This window comes from Pelophylax lessonae (genome assembly GCF_965119305.1).
Source record: "Pelophylax lessonae genome assembly, chromosome: 11".
NCBI lineage: Eukaryota > Metazoa > Chordata > Amphibia > Anura > Ranidae > Pelophylax > Pelophylax lessonae.
The window spans coordinates 158,308,078-158,324,396 of NC_138778.1; the positions used below are offsets into that span (position 1 = coordinate 158,308,078).

At 43.6% G+C, this 16,319-nt stretch overlaps 1 protein-coding gene across 1 annotated transcript in view; it reads right to left on the reverse strand.

The window, feature by feature from the left end:
• The window catches only part of MED24 (mediator complex subunit 24), a 217,865-nt gene that overhangs the window by 161,588 nt on the left and 39,958 nt on the right, over window positions 1-16,319 (reverse strand). The window contains exon 4 of the mRNA XM_082271510.1: window positions 8,656-8,694. Within this exon, the coding sequence (XP_082127636.1) occupies window positions 8,656-8,694 (39 nt within the window). The remainder of the gene's footprint in view (window positions 1-8,655; window positions 8,695-16,319) is intronic.

Consider the following 16,319-nt stretch of genomic DNA (forward strand, 5'->3'; position numbering starts at 1 on the left):
CTCAGGCCCCTGAAAAACAACCCCACACCATAATCCCCCCTCCACCAAATGATTTGGACCAGTTTGCAGAGCAAGATTCATAAAAGACATGGAAGAGAGAGTTTGGGGTGGAGGAACTTGACTGGCCTGCACAGAGTCCTGATCTCAACCTGACAGAACACCTTTGGGATGAATTAGAGTGGAGACTGCGAGCCAAGGCTTCTCTTCCACATCAGTGCCTGACCTCACAAATGAGATTCTGGAAGAATGGTCAAACATTCCCATAGACACACTCCTAAACCTTCTGGACAGCCTTCCCAGAAGAGTTGAAGCTGTTATAGCTGCAAAGGGTGGGCCAACTCCATATTGAGCCCTACAGACTAAGGATTGCAATTTCATTAAAGTTCACGTGCGTGTAAAGGCAGGCGTCCCAATACTTTCGGTAATATAGTGTATACCTGTGGGTTAGATATGAGCCTAACAAATATTTCTAGTCAATATTCCAAATTTACCTAAGAGATTTTTAAAAATGTCCTTTTTTTGGATCTGACCATAAAGAAAATTAGAAATGCACAGATACCGATATCGGTGCGGATAACGAGGATTTTCACAAGTGCTCGCACTCATAAAATAGCTCCCGATACCGAAAGCGATACTTTGCTGTGCGATTTGCATCAATACAAAATAAATGGGCGCAAATCGCACTGCAAAGAATCACGTGATTTCCCCCACTGCTCCTGTGTGTGTATAGAAAGGGAAAAGCACCATCTAGTGGGCAGTTTATTAAAAATGTTAGGACTCTTTATTAAAGGAGGTTGTAAACCCTCTTTTAGAACTTGTACCTATCAGTAAGCCTTTAATAAGGCTTACCGATAGGTGCTATAAATATCTCCTAAACTTGCACCGTTTAGGTGATATTTAGTTTTAATGCAGCTGATGACGTCATCGGGGCATACGCTCTGAAGGAACGGCCACTCGTGCTGTTCCTTTAGAGCCCTGTGCCGTGAACGCCGGCTCCCGCGCAGGAGTGATGCAATTGCGCCTCCGGAGCCGTGTGAAGTCAGTCCCGCGTATTCACCCAGGAGCCGCCATTCATGGAACAGGGTTCTGAAAAAACTGCACGGGCGGCTGCTCTTTCAGAGCGCATGCGCCGGTGACGTCATTGGCGCAGTATACAGTAAATGTCTCCTAAATAGTGCACGTTTAGGGGATATTTACAGTACCTATAGATAAGTCTTACCTATAGGTACAAACAGTAGAGGGAAGTTTACAACCACTTTAAGTACATACTGGTCCCAGTCCCACTGATGATAGCAAATCATGGCCGTTGGAGGTGCTCACATGGCTGGAGAGGATGCAGAGGCGGTCCAAGCTGACATCACTTCCACTCTATACCCACACAGCGGTCCCAGAATTTCTTCTCCAGCCCTTTAAGCATCTCCAGCGACTTTAAAATTTCTATCATCAGTGGGACCAGGACACTATGCAGATTTTGCATTTGGCCAGATATGTACTTAAAGCGGAGTTCCACCCACCTGGACAGTGCTGATTGGCCCTGTGCTCATCACATGCACTCTCTCAAGAAAGAAAAAAAAAAAAAAAAAAAAACTCTCCAGCAATACACACCAAACTGAGCATGTGCAGCTTGACTCCAAAGGCTCTGTCTTATCCGGACACGTTCTGGAGTCAGTGGAAGAGGAGGATCTGTGCATACAGGATCAAACAGCCTTTTTACACAATGTGGGGGAATGTGACAAGCATGCTTTATTGCATTTACAGACTGATTTTACTGTTGCGAGTTTAGTAACACTTTATGTGAATTCTAACATTTTTAATAAACTGCCCACTAGATGGCGCATTTCCTTTACTATACACACACAGGAGGAGTGGGGGGGGGGGGGGGGGGGGGAAATTGCTTCGCATTCCTGTTCAAACTGCATGCTATTCTTTGCAGTGCTCTTTGCGCACATTTATTTTTTTATTGACACAAATCGCACTGCAAAATATCCATACTCTGTATCGGCTAGTACTTGACCAAAAGTATCGGTACTCGCCTATAAAAAAACGGTAGCCGTGCAACCCTAAAGAAAATTCTTACAAACCACTATTCTTTTACTGAAAACGTATTCAAACTTATTCCACACCAAAACTGTTGTCTCAGAGCAGCAGGTAACCAGAAACGTGGTAACTTTTACATACAACACTACCTGCCTGGAGTTTGCATGTTCTCCCTGTGCCTGCATGGGTTTCCTCCTGGTACTCCGGTTTAAGTAATAGGCTTCCACCTAAATTGGCCCTAGCATGTGTATGTATGAATGCGAGTTAGGGATCTTAGATTGTAAGCAGGGCAGGGACTGATGCGAATGTAAAAAACACACTCACACCCCTGATGCACTGTGGCCAACGCCCACCCCCACACCCGCAACCCTGCCCCATGGGTCAGGGGAGAGGGGGAGGGCGAAGGAAATGGACGGGGTGCATTGCAGTGCCCAGAGGTGCCCTTCATTTCACTACCTGCCTGGCGCATGCAGTCCTCGCCCCCTTAGTGCCCGTGATGGACATTCCTCCGGATGATACATGACCCCTGATACAGCTGTTACCTAATTGTAAGCTACACCTTTTATTAGGTTTTCGTGGTATATGTATTTATTCTTCGTTATACTGTTATTTATGATATATATATATTGTAGCAGAGCGTCCCAGAGAGAGACAGGAAAAGTCCTGTTCAGGATTTATACATCCCCCAGGCATCTCTCGTATACCTTTAGGGATCTCTGATGCATGATCCAATTCGGATCTTGGTCCTCTTCTCCAGGCCAATTTAAACTCACCTGAGACAGCCAGTGCTCTCTCAGCCTGGGAACACAGACAACATTTGTCTATGAGAGCGGAAGGTCAGTAAAACTACCAGTTTGTGTCTTTGGAAGCTGACAAGCTGTATGCTTGCTCAGTCTGTGTTAGTTAGGGACTGCATTGTGTGTACTAAGTGCCCGGACACGGCTAGGCTTTTGTTTATTATTATTACTGCTTGTTTTCTAAAAAGGCACTGTACAGCACCTGTATATAGACTTGTATATAGCACCAATAAACACTGCACTGTTTGTCACTACCTCACTGGATTTGGTATCTGTGCCTGAAAAACTGCTCATCCCAGGGAGCTTTGCACCTGCTACCTGTTCCCCAGCTTACAATATATATATTTTCTCTAGATATGTGAACTATGTATACTCCTGACGAAGTGAATCTCACGAAACACGTGTAACATAGGCAATCCATTCATTACAATGTCTTTATATTTTTGACCTTATTACAATGTATCAGACTGTACCAGGTTTACACTGTACCCTCTTGTATGATTGTCTTGGATCATTACACCCACATGTGTATCATTTATGTTTATCCCATTACCATGGGTTTACATACTTTCAGTGAACACTTTGGTTTTACTGTTAATTGGTCCACAGACTTTTAATAAACAGATGTATTATTACCCTTCTGGTCGGTCTCATGATGTATTTTTATTTGCAGCTGGTCACACCTCATATAAAGTCCCAACTTTTGTTTTTGGTTTTTGCTTCTATGCATTGAGTTGCTGCCATGTAGTTGGCTGATTAGCGATTTGTGTTTCCAAGCAATAATAAAGTGGCCGGTGAGTGTATATGTAAAGCGCTACTGTAACTGACAGCACTATGCAAGTACCTGTTATAAATATGGGGTGGCCCAGTGCACTATAGCCAAGCAGCAGGTGGGTGGTTTTACCCGTTTTGGGTTTTACATAGTTTCAGTTTTGCATGGAAAATATCTGCGTTACTCTAACATGTGCGATTCCTCAAAATGCGTTTATGACATTTCCTTACAATGCCTGACCCGTGTCCCTTGTACACATCACAATAAACAATCTGGTTCTGCAAATAGCTTGTCTCTCCGCCAAACCCCGCATAACCTTCCCATGATGCAATGGGCTAAATTCCACTTCCATACATCTCCTTCTTCTTTGACCAGAATTCTCTCCCTAATGTAAATATTTGCACTTCTCAGCTAGGATCCTGATTTTTTTTTTTTTCCGCTCCGGGGGCGATGTGACCAGAACGCGATATTATGTACACATGAATGTATACATAAAAAATGTAAACACACAGTCCTCATATGCCTCCGACAATCCAATGTGTCTTTAGGAGAGGGAAAAACAGGCCGGCTCTGTAATTCCTGCTAAATGACATCTATACTTAATTTCATCTTCAATCTCGTCTGGTTTACATGAAATGGAAAAACATTGAGCCCAAACAGAAACCAGTTATGATATTTATTCCACTGAAACAGTCCCGAGACTATTTTTAGTTAACAACGAGCAAAGCATACTGTACATAGGTTACACAGATCCTTAGGCAGCTGACGGAGAAGAGCCAGCCGTCTATGCCTTCGTCCTCATGTTCCCCTATCATTGGGGTTATATGGGCATCTCCTCGTTTAACCACTTCAATACTGGGCACTTTCACCCCCTTCTTGCCCAGGCCAATTTTCAGCTTTCAGCACTGTCACACTTTGATTGACAATTGCGTGGTCCTGCAATCTTTATCATTTTTTTTAGACAAATACAGCTTTCTTTTGGTGGTATTTAATCACTATTAAGTTTTTAAGTTTCTGCTAAACAAATGAAAAAAAAAAAAAGTTTTACAGCCCATTCAGACTGGCGCGATCCGACTTCGAGGGGCGACCTGTGAAGTCGCGGTGCACGCGACTTGCAGGGACTTCACACAATGGAAGTCTATGCAAGTCGCTCCGAGGTCGCCCCAAAGTAGTACAGGACCCTTTTTCTAAGTCGGAGCGACTTGTGTCACTCCTATTAGAACAGGTCCTGTGCTAATCAATGGCGAGCGACCGAGCGTGACCTGTCAGGCTGACAAGTCACCTGACAAGTCGCGCTAGTCTGAATGGACTCTTAGTATCTGTTACAAAAGTTTGTAAACAAGTAATTTTTCTCTTTTACTGATGTGCGCTGATGAGGCTGCACTGATGAGGAAGCACTAATATGCAGCACTGGTGGGTGGCACTGGTGGACAGCCTTTATGGGCAATGACAGATAGCACTGATGAGGAGGCACTGTCATGCATCACTGATGAGCAATGATGAGGAAGCACTTATATGTAGCACTAATAGATGGCACTGATGAGGCCGCACTGACAGGCAGCACTGATTGGCATCGCTGATGGGGCTGCACTGATAATCACTGATAAGGATGGGGCTGCACTGATAATCAATGCACTGATTATCAGTGCAGATCCCCCATCAGAAGAGACGCTTATCGGCTTTCCTCTACCCACGTCCCGTCAGCGCGAGTAGAGGAATGCCTATAACCGACACTTCCTATTTAAACAGTGATCAGCTGTGATTGGACACAGCTGATCACATGGTAAAGAGCCTACGTCTTTGCCGTAATTGGAGAGGCGATGTGTCCAGGCAACACACCGCACCACTAATCACCGCACTGCAAGCCCCCGGGGGCCTACACAGCGACTTGTTCTGAGGGACATCATATGATGTCGGGTAAGAACAATGGAGCCCCCATTCAGGCGTCATTCTGCTATAGGCCTGGGGGGGGGGGGGGGGGGGGGGTTAAAACCCCCATGTATCGACCATTGCAAAAAGAAAGCATGCAAACACACAGGACTAAAGCAAGATGGATTCGAACCATGTATGGGCAGGCTGAATGTACCCAGTATTGATCGATCAACCTGGGTACAACCAGCCTGTCTGGTTTTACATGCGATTCTTGCTAGCAGAGAAAGTCATCCCTACCAGGAGAACACAATGGCTCCACGGGAGCAGTGAGTGATGGGGGAATCAGTTTCCTGCAACCCTCGCCTCACCCTCACCCTGTACTAGCCTAATGCCTAGTACAGTACACATGATCAGAAAATTGGCCGGAAAATACCGCTTTAAAAGTAATCGTATGATAATCTGGTCGTTAGTAAACAGCTTTCAAGAGCCGACATTTCATGCAAAATTATCTTAGGGGACAAAACACAAAAAAATTTCTCGTAGGATGCATTGATACAGGATCGTTTCGTTTTTCAATTAATCCGTACAGTATTCATCCAAAAAAAATAAAAATAAAATAATAATAAATTAGAAGACCAGGACCACGCATGCTCAGAAAAACGAAAGATCGCATTACAACACATTACATTACTTCCCAAGTTGTATTCTGCCTTACAAGAATTTTTTTTTGTAACATTAGTAACTTTTTATATATATATATATATATATATATATATATACATATATACATACACACACACACACACACACACACACACACACACACACACACACATATATATATATATACATACACAGTGCAAGTATTCGGCCCTGCTGAACTTTTCGACCTTTTGCCACATTTCAGGCTTCAAACAAAGATATAAAACTGTAATTTTTTGTGAAGAATCAACAACAAGTGGGACACAATCATGAAGTGGAACGAAATTTATTGGATATTTCAAACTTTTTTAACAAATAAAAAACTGAAAAATTGGGCGTGCAAAATTATTCAGCCCCCTTAAGTTAATACTGCTGTTTATTTCCACCTAAGAAGAGAGGTGGGGAGACATCAGTCACAGCTGTCGCCTCTCCCAGCCTTTTAGACCCTTTTGCTGCCTCTGCTTGGCCCAGGACATCACCAGAAAGGGACACAGAGCTGCCAGCATGGTGTGTGAACACACCATCCCCGCTGTCAAACATGGTGGTGGCAGTATCATGGTTTGGGCCTGCTTTTCTTCAGCAGGGACAGGGAAGATGGTTAAAATTGATGGGAAGATGGATGGAGCCAAATACAGGACCATTCTGGAAGAAAACCTGATGGAGTCTGCAAAAGACCTGAGACTGGGACAGAGATTTGTCTTCCAACAAGACAATGATCCAAAACATAAAGCAAAATCTACAATGGAATGGTTCACAAATAAACATATCCAGGTGTTAGAATGGCCAAGTCAAAGTCCAGACCTGAATCCAATTGAGAATCTGTGGAAAGATCTGAAAACTGCTGTTCACAAACGCTCTCCATCCAACCTCACTGAGCTCAAGCGGTTTTGGAATGGGCAAAAATTTCAGTCTCTTGATGTGCAAAACTGATAGAGACATACCCCAAGCGACTTACAGCTGTAATCGCAGCAAAAGGTGGCTCTACAAAGTATTAACTTAAGGGGGCTGAATAATTTTGCACCCCCAATTTTTCAGTTTTTTATTTGTTAAAAAGGTTTGAAATATCCAATCAATTTTGTTCCGCTTCATGATTGTGCCCCACTTGTTGATTCTTCACAAAAAATTACAGCTTTATACCTTTTTGTTTGAAGCCTAAAATGTGGCAAAAGGTCGAAAAGTTCAAGGGGGCCGAATACTTTCGCAAGGCACTGTGTATATATATATATATATATATATATATATATATATATAATTAGCATAAAATAAATAAATATGGACGAACATTCCTCCAATATACTCATCGTTTATACAAGGCTTAACGGAGAAGTATGGGAATGGGTTTTTTTCCAGAATCATACTTACCTAGGTGGATGCAGCGTCAGACAGCTCTAACATTGAGAACCGAGCAAACACCACCAATCGCTCGGTTCTCAGGGCCCCCTCTTTGGAGTTTTGGGCTGTGGAGGGGACAGGTGCCGGTCCAGGCATGTGGGCAGATCCCGACCATTTGGTCATGATCTTTCCTGAGTCTGGACGAGCTCTAGGACATCAGCCAACAGTGGACTTCAGCCCGATTTCTGCTAAAAACAGGTCACAGGAGTGCAGAATGAGTATAGCCAAAACAGGAGCTTTGGCTGTACTTCTCCTTTAAGCATGGAGGGTTAGCAACACAATGCACTTTCAAATATGGATGGAGATAATGCACCCAAGAACATAATCAACAAGGAGGCTTTAAGGATTGGTGTTTTTGAAGCTGGCCATACACTAGTAGATTTTCAACCATTGGTACAAACAAACATTCTCACAAAAAAATTCTCATAGGCTCCCTACAGACGGCCGCTCCGCTGCTTAAGTCCGCTGCGGGATTTTTTTTTTTTTTTTTCCACGGAGCGGATGACATTTCTGTCATCCGCTCCGTGTGCCCGCATATCATCCCATCCGTTTGCGGATGATATGCGGACCTAATGTAAGTATATAGCATTGCGGATGTCAGCGGATGACACCGCTGACATCCGATTTTCCTTCCTTTCCGTTTTTTACACGGATGGAAAAATGGGGTTCTGTTCCATTCGTAAAAGCGGAACAGAACTGAAAGGAGGAAAATCGGATGTCAGCGGATGGTATTCCGCTGACACCCGCAGTGCCATTCACTTACATTGATGTCCGCAAATCATCCGCAAAAAAATAGGATGATTTGCGGACACACGGAGCGGCCGTGTGAAAGGACCCATAGTCCATTTGATGATGTGTCGAATGTTGTTTGAAAAACGTTTGATATTAACATTACTATGCACCCCTCAGTACTTCCTATGAAAGCTATATTTAATTTCCATAGGTGTAGACAAAGTAGGAGACAGACCTGGTCACCTAAATATCAGATTAATATTTGTAATTCAAAGATTAATTTCTGTGTAACAATTTTCAAGAGTTGACCTGAAAACATTATAAACACCATATAACAAATGCGAATCTTACCTTACTGATGGCAGTCAGGACAGTAGCATAAGATACCATCTGCAAAAGAAACAGTTTATATTAGCCTCTCCAGATTAATAAGGTTCAAAAAAATAAAAAAGTGAATCTGTAACCAGGCCATAGTTGTGGGCACCATAAAGGTATTCGTTCTAAAAGTTCACAACAGAAGAGCGTTAGTCATCCAAGTCTCAGAAGCTCAGCATACTCTGCTCCCCCCTCTCAGCAGTGATTCAGTTGCCATCCGCTCAAGCTTTTCTATTTTCCATGGCCCTGTCGCTCAACCCTAGTGGACACATTGATTACAGTAATATCACTGATCTCACTTGCCTCATGTAACATAATCCCAGTTACGTATTGCCTTCTGCAGCATATCACAGCCAAAAATGTAGCATATCCACACATGCTTACCCTCATTTCTTTTATCAAGTCTGTAGTTTCTGACAGTCCTCTCAAGCATTACATATACTGAACATTGAGTGTGGACCTGTGGTGATGTCAGGGGCTGCATTTGAGGCCCCCTTCAGCTCATAAGTTGACAACCACTGCTTTATGATAAACCCAAAGCAGAAGCTCAGGTGCCAAGGGAAAAACTTGGATCGCTTCAGTGCTTCTGCTGTGAACCCTAAAGATCAATTGCCCCAAAGCAGCTGTCACCAACCATGGACCACGAGAAAATTTTGGTGGTTCCCAGGGGTTTTGCCACAAATCAACATGGTGGCAGATGTATATCACCCACCGTTATTACCAGTGTTGTTCTCAATGCATGCTGACAGTCAGTGCTGTGAGTGCGCATTGATACTCGACACGTCCTCTGTAGTTTGGGCTCCTGTGAACTCAGTGAGGCACCAGGAGTAGTGCAGAGAGCGGGAGGGGACTTCCAATGGCAGCGCTGATCACATACTGTGGGAGGGAGCACGTAGCTCAAGCACATGGCTGGATTAGGTGGGGAGATCCAATGAGTTGTCAGTGTAAGGTAGCAGTGTAATGCAGAGTGCGGGGGCAGAGAGCCGGAGCGTTGTGTGTATAAGGCAGCAGTGTGATCCAGGGGGAAGGAGGGCAGAGAGCAAGAGCATTGTGTGTATAAGTCATGTAAAGTTCATGTTAGTGGTCTGCTGGATTTGGGAGCTTAGTGGTCTGTGAGGTCAAAAAAGGTTGGCGACCACTGCTCCAGAGTGCCAGCAGCTACAGAGAACAACAAAGACTTGATTTAAGAAGTTATCCCACTTTGTATTTCTTTGCATTCCAACACCCACAGTCTATATTGCTTGTTATCGTAAGCTTCTGGGTGTAATGCAAGCTGAGATCTCAAGAGTAACAGCACACCTTTCTCCCCCATTCCCGACAACAATCTACAAAGGAGGCAGACCTTTTGATGGAAAGAGACGATTGAGGGGGGATATGATATCAATGTACAAATTCTGTACTGGCGACCCTAGCATAAGGAACAAACTATTCAGAGAAAGGAGATACAATAAGACACGTGGCCACTCACTAAAACTTGAGGAAAGGCGGTTTAACCTTAAAATGCGTAAGGGGTTCTTCACTGTAAGAGCGGTAAGGATGTGGAATTCTCTTCCACAAGCAGTGGTATCAGCAGGGAGCATTGATAGTTTCAAAAAACTATTAGATGGGCACCTTAGAGACCACAACATACAGGGGTATACAATGTACGGTTAAAAGCAAACACGCACACACATCATAGGTTGAACTGGATGGACTGATGTCTTTTTTCAACCTCACTAACTATGTAACTATGTAAAGTGCTCCTCAATTGCAGTCACAAGAATGGCAGGAGAAGGAAGCGTGCTGCCACAGGCATGAACACAGACATGCTCACACCAGAGCTCTGTCTGTGCTGCTGTTTAGTCATATCTGGTTTGTATTGTGTACATGGAGATGAACCAAATTCGCCTACATATGTTGTACCTGTCTATCTGCAGCCTCTCTTCTCTACAGCTGTTCAAAGTGCTTAATTACGAAGCTTACATAGTTACATAGTAGGTGAGGTTGAATAAAGACAATAGTCCATCTAGTTCAACCTGTGTAGGTGTGTGTGGCTGTAATCATCTCACATACCCCTGAATGTTCGGATCCTTGAGATGTAAGTCTAAGAGTCTTTTGAAAGCCACCATACTACCCGCAGAAACCACCTCTTGTGGTAGAGAATTCCACAATCTTGTTGCCCTAACAGTAAAGAACCCCCCGCGTTGCTTGAGGTTAAAACGCTTCTCCTCTAATCGCATTGTATGCCCTCGAGTCCTCATGCAATCCCTTCGAATGAACAGCTTTTTTTCTAAGCTGGGATTCCCATTAAGATATTTATAAATTGCTATCATGTCCCCCCTCAGACGTCTCTTCTCCAGGGAGAATAAATCGAGCGATTGTAGACGCTCTTCATAGTCAAGGTCCTCCAATCCCCTAATTAGTTTAGTTGCCCTTCTCTGGACTCTCTCCAGCTCCAACACATCCCTCCTGAGGACTGGCCACCAGAACTGGACGGAATACTCCAGATGCGGTCGGACCAGAGTTTTATAAAGTGGAAGGATTATAGTCTTATCTCTGGAATGCATCCCTTTCTTTATGCATGCTAATGTTCTGCTGGCTTTGGCAGCTGCCGCTTGACATTGCATGCTGTTTCCTAATCTATCATCAACCAAGACTCCCAGATCCTTCTCCATTTTTGATTCCCCCAAGGGCTCCCCTCCTAACGTGTATTGTGTTTTTATGTTTTTAGTCCCTAAGTGCAAAACCTTACACTTCTCCACGTTAAACCTCATTTGCCATGTCGTTGCCCACTCCGTTATTTTGTCCAGGTCATTCTGTAGGATATCTGCTTCATGTTGTGAAGTTATTGCCCTGCCCAATTTTGTGTCATCTGCAAAAACTGATATCGAACTACTGATCCCAACCTCAATGTTGTTTATGAATAAATTGAACAAGGTTGGTCCCAAGACTGAGCCTTGGGGGACCCCGCTTACCACCTGAGACCAGTCTGAGTATGCGCTGTTTATTACTACCCTTTGGACACGCCTTTTTAGCCAGTTCCGTATCCAAGAGCAAACCCTGCTATCGATACCTGCAGACCTTATTTTATAAATTAAGTGCTTGTGGGGAACTGTATCAAACGCCTTAGCGAAATCCAAGTACACCACATCCACTGGTCTCCCCCTATCTAGCTCACAGCTCACCTCCTGGTAGAATGTTAGGAGATTGGTTTGACAAGAACGCCCATTTGTAAACCCGTGCTGATTACTGCTGATGATGTTGTTGTCTTTAGCAAACTCTACGATATAGTCCCTTATCATCTCCTCCAGAAGTTTACATACTACTGATGTCAAACTGACAGGCCTATAATTTCCCGGGATATGCCTCTGGCCCTTTTTGAATATTGGAATCACGTTAGCTTTCTTCCAATCCCCTGGTACATCTCCTGTCCTAATACTGTCAGCAAAGATCAGGAACAGTGGTCTCGATATAACTTTACTGAGTTCCTTGAGTACTCTCGGATGTATGCCATCCGGTCCTGGTGATTTGTTTGTGTTAAGTTTATCCAGCCTTTCCCTGATTTCCCCCTCTGTTAGCCATGGTGGCAAGTCCTGTGTATTACTACTAACCATACAGTCATGGTCAGTGTACCCCTCCTTTTCCTGTGTAAAGACTGACGAGAAAAAAGCATTCAGCACGGTTGCTTTTTCAGTGTCCTCTGTAACCATCCTCCCATCATTGTTAATTATGTGTGCAATATGCTCTGCCTTAGTTTTTTTGCTGTTGATATATTTAAAGAATTTCTTTGGGTTTTTTTTACTATCCTCCACTATTTGTCTCTCAAAGTTGATTTTAGCCATCTTGATTTCTTGTTTACTTTTCTTATTTGCCTCCTTGTATTGCTTGAAAGCCGATACTGTGCCCTCTGATTTATACTTCTTGAAGGCCAATTTTTTCCCCCTAATAAGTTTTTTGACGCTACAGTTTAGCCAGCCAGGTTTGGCTTTGTCTCTTCTAAATTTATTTCCCATAGGAATGCACTGCAAGATGCCTTTGCCTAATATGTTCCTAAAGCATTCCCATTTTTCCTCTGTGGTCAGGGATCCCAGGGTTTGGTCCCAGTTTACCCTTTCCATCAATGAGTACAATTTTGGAAAGTTTGCCCTTCTGAAGTTTAGGGTTCTTATGTTCCCCACTTGCCTTGTTATATTGTTATTTACACTAAATGTGATCATCCTGTGATCGCTAGAGCCCAGGTTGTCCTGGACTCCTACCTCCGAGATTATGTCTGGGTCATTAGTGAGCAATAGATCCAGGACTGCGTTTTCTCTGGTAGGGGAATCCACCAACTGTGACATGTAATTATCCAGTAAGGTTTCCGTGAATAGACGGGCCTTCTGTGAGTGTGCAGTCCCCTCTTCCCAGTCAGTCAATGTCGGGATAATTGAAGTCCCCCAATACGATGACTGATCCCAATTCTGCCACTTTACCCATTAGTGCTAAAAATTCCAGCTCTACCTCCTCCCCTTGGTTTGGTGGCCTATAGCAAACCCCCACAATTACTTTCCCCTTTTCTCCTTCCCTATGGAGTTCAACCCACGCTCATCCCATCCGTAATGTCACTCCTTTCTATCACCTTTATATTGTTCTTGACATAGAGACATACCCCTCCCCCTCTTTTTCCTACCCTGTCCTTCCGGTACACCGAATACCCTTGGATATTGGCCAGCCAGTCATGTGAGGGGTCGAACCAAGTCTCCGTTATTCCCACAAGGTCTATGTCCTCCTCATGTACTAACATTTCCAACTCATCCATTTTATTAGCTAGGCTCCTGGCATTAGCATATACCCCTCTTAGTTTTACGGAAGTTAAGCGCAATTGGCGGTTATGTTTATTCCTGTTTGGTCTGAGATTTTCCCGCACAGACCTGCCAATTGACATTGTGGACCTACTGTCGCTGCTGACACTACAGCTGCCTTCTGTCCTCTGCTCCCTCCTGACTGACTCTACTTCTGAGCCCTCCCCCCCGTCTCCTAGTTTAAAAGCCCCTCCAACTTGGTCGCCATCTTTCTCCCCAAAAGAGCTGTACCGTCCCCATTAAGGTGCAGCCCATCCTTACTAAAGAGCTGGTAGCCGACTGAGAAGTCGGCCCAGTTCTCCAGGAACCCAAACCCCTCCTTCCTACACCAATTCCTCAGCCACTTGTTAAGTTCCCTAATCTCCTTCTGCCCCTACCAGCGCCTGATCGGTAATGTCCAAGCTCCTTTCCAGGTTGTTGATGCCACGCAGTGTTGCCACTGTGTTCTGTAGGTCCAGGATCTGGTCTACCAGAGCAACAAGTTGCTCACATCTTGCACAGCAGTATTCGCCCTCGAATGGTTCATCAAGGAACGCATACATGCAGCAAGAAGTGCACTGAGTGGCATCCGCAATCCTGTCGGACATTATTACCCACTACTCTATGGGGATATATTAACGAACTGCTCTTCCTAACCTACACTACCTCTAACTTCCCTGGTACTAACCTGGGGTCCTTGCCTGAGAATTCAGAAAAAAAGGGGGCGAACAGCTGAAATTCTGACATTCTGCAGAGCTCAATGAGGAGAGCTCTGAAAGTTGATTGGAGGGAAGTGACACCCCTCCCTCTCCACACAGCACACAGGAACAGAGCCGAGTCTGTCAATCTGCTGGAGGTAGCTGCCCTGTCATCTTTCTCTTGGTGTCAGGAAAACTTGTCAGAAGTGATTCATGCTGATAGCAGAGGAACAAAGCAGCAGACAGAAATGGCACTGAGGAGGAGATTTACTAAAACTGGTGCACCCGGAATCTGGGGCAGCTGTGTAAAAGTAACCAATAAGCTTCTAACTTCAGCTTGTTCAATTAAGCTTTGCCAATAAAACCTGGAAGCTTATTGGTCACTGTGCACTGCTGCACCAGATTCTGTGCGCACCAACTTTAGTAAATCTCCCCCTTAGTGCTCTGGACTGAGACAAGAACACACTATAGAGGGATATCCTTTGTTCAAATTTTATGTCCGAGGTTTACAACCACTTAAAAGTAACCCTGTCATGAGGAAAGTACAGGATTTGCCACTATACCTTCTTATAAAAATGCTTGTGTTTGGCATCAATACTTTTTTAGCCACTGATTTAGAACATACATACAGTAAATACAAGTGTCAGGATTCCTTACCTTGATACAAGAGCACAAAAGCAATTGAACCCAATGCATTATAGGAGATCATAGCAGCACTTTCATTATACAGTAATACCTTGGATAGCAAGCATAATTTGTTCCAGAAACAATTGTAACGCAAAGCACTCGTATATCAAAGCCCCATAAGAAATAATGAAAACTTCGTTCGACAAACATTTATTCATATTAAAATTATTACTGCAAAATACAGTATATAGTGTAAGGTGCACACAGTACATTACCAGAGGTTCTGTAGGTGGCAATACGAGTAATAGAAGGATCACAGTTTTAATGTAAAAAAAGTAGAATTACACTCACAATGTTAAAAACAATATCCCACATTAAGGAGTCTGGTGCTCATTCACGTAAAGCCACTGGTGTATACAGCATGTGGCCAGAGATCTGGGGACGCTGGTGGCTCCCAGCGCTTCCTGGAGAACTTGGAGACACTTGGGAACTGTTGACACTTCCAGGTGCTTCGAACGTGCGTTATTCCCGCCCCACCCAGCTGGGAGTGTCTCCGAGTTCTCCAGGAAGCGCTGGGAACCTCTGGCCACATACAGTACTGTATACACCAGCGGCTTTAATTTTTTTTTTTTTTTTTTTTTTACATTAAAACTACTGCTCGTCTTGCAAGACGGCGCTCACATATCAAGTTACAATTAAAAAAAAAAATAAAATAAAAAAAAAAGTTGCTTGTTTTGCAAAATGCTCGTATATCATGTAAGGCTACATGTACACGGGACGTTTTAAAAAGTCCTTTGAACGCTGGAATTTAACAGCTATGTAAAGGACATTTAAAACGTCCGTTGTGTCGCGTTTGCAGCCGCGTTTAGCAGGATTTAGCGCTCAGATCTGTTTTTAGAGGTCATTCCCCTTTAACCACTTTACCTCCGCCCACAGTAATATTACTGCGGCAGAGTGGCTCGTTATCGTCTGACGACGTAGTACTGCATATTTATAGCACTGATTACTGCAGTAATGTCACTGGTACCCCCAAAAGTGTCAAAAATGTCAGTCAAGGGTCCGATCTGTCCGCCGCAATGTCACAGTACTGCAAAAAAAAAAAATCGCAGATCGCCGCCATTACGCGTTAAAAAAAAAAACACCAAAAATGACAGAAATCTTTCCCTTAGTTAGTAAACGCAATAACTTTTGCGCAAACCAATCAAAATACGCTTATTGTGATTTTTTTTAACCAAACATAGGTAGCAGAAAACAAATTAGCCAAAAATGTAAAAAAAAATTGGTTTTTACATCTTTTTTGGGGGGAATTTCATATAAAAAAATGTTAAAAATATTGTTATTTTTTCAAAATAAACGCTCTTTTTTTGTTTATAGCGCAAAAAGTAAAAATCGCACAGGTGATCAAATACCACCAAAAGAAAGCTCTGTTTGTGGGGAAAAAAAGGACGTAAATTTCGTTTTGGTACGGCATCGCACGACTGCGCAATTGTCAGTTAAAGTCACACAGCGCCGAATC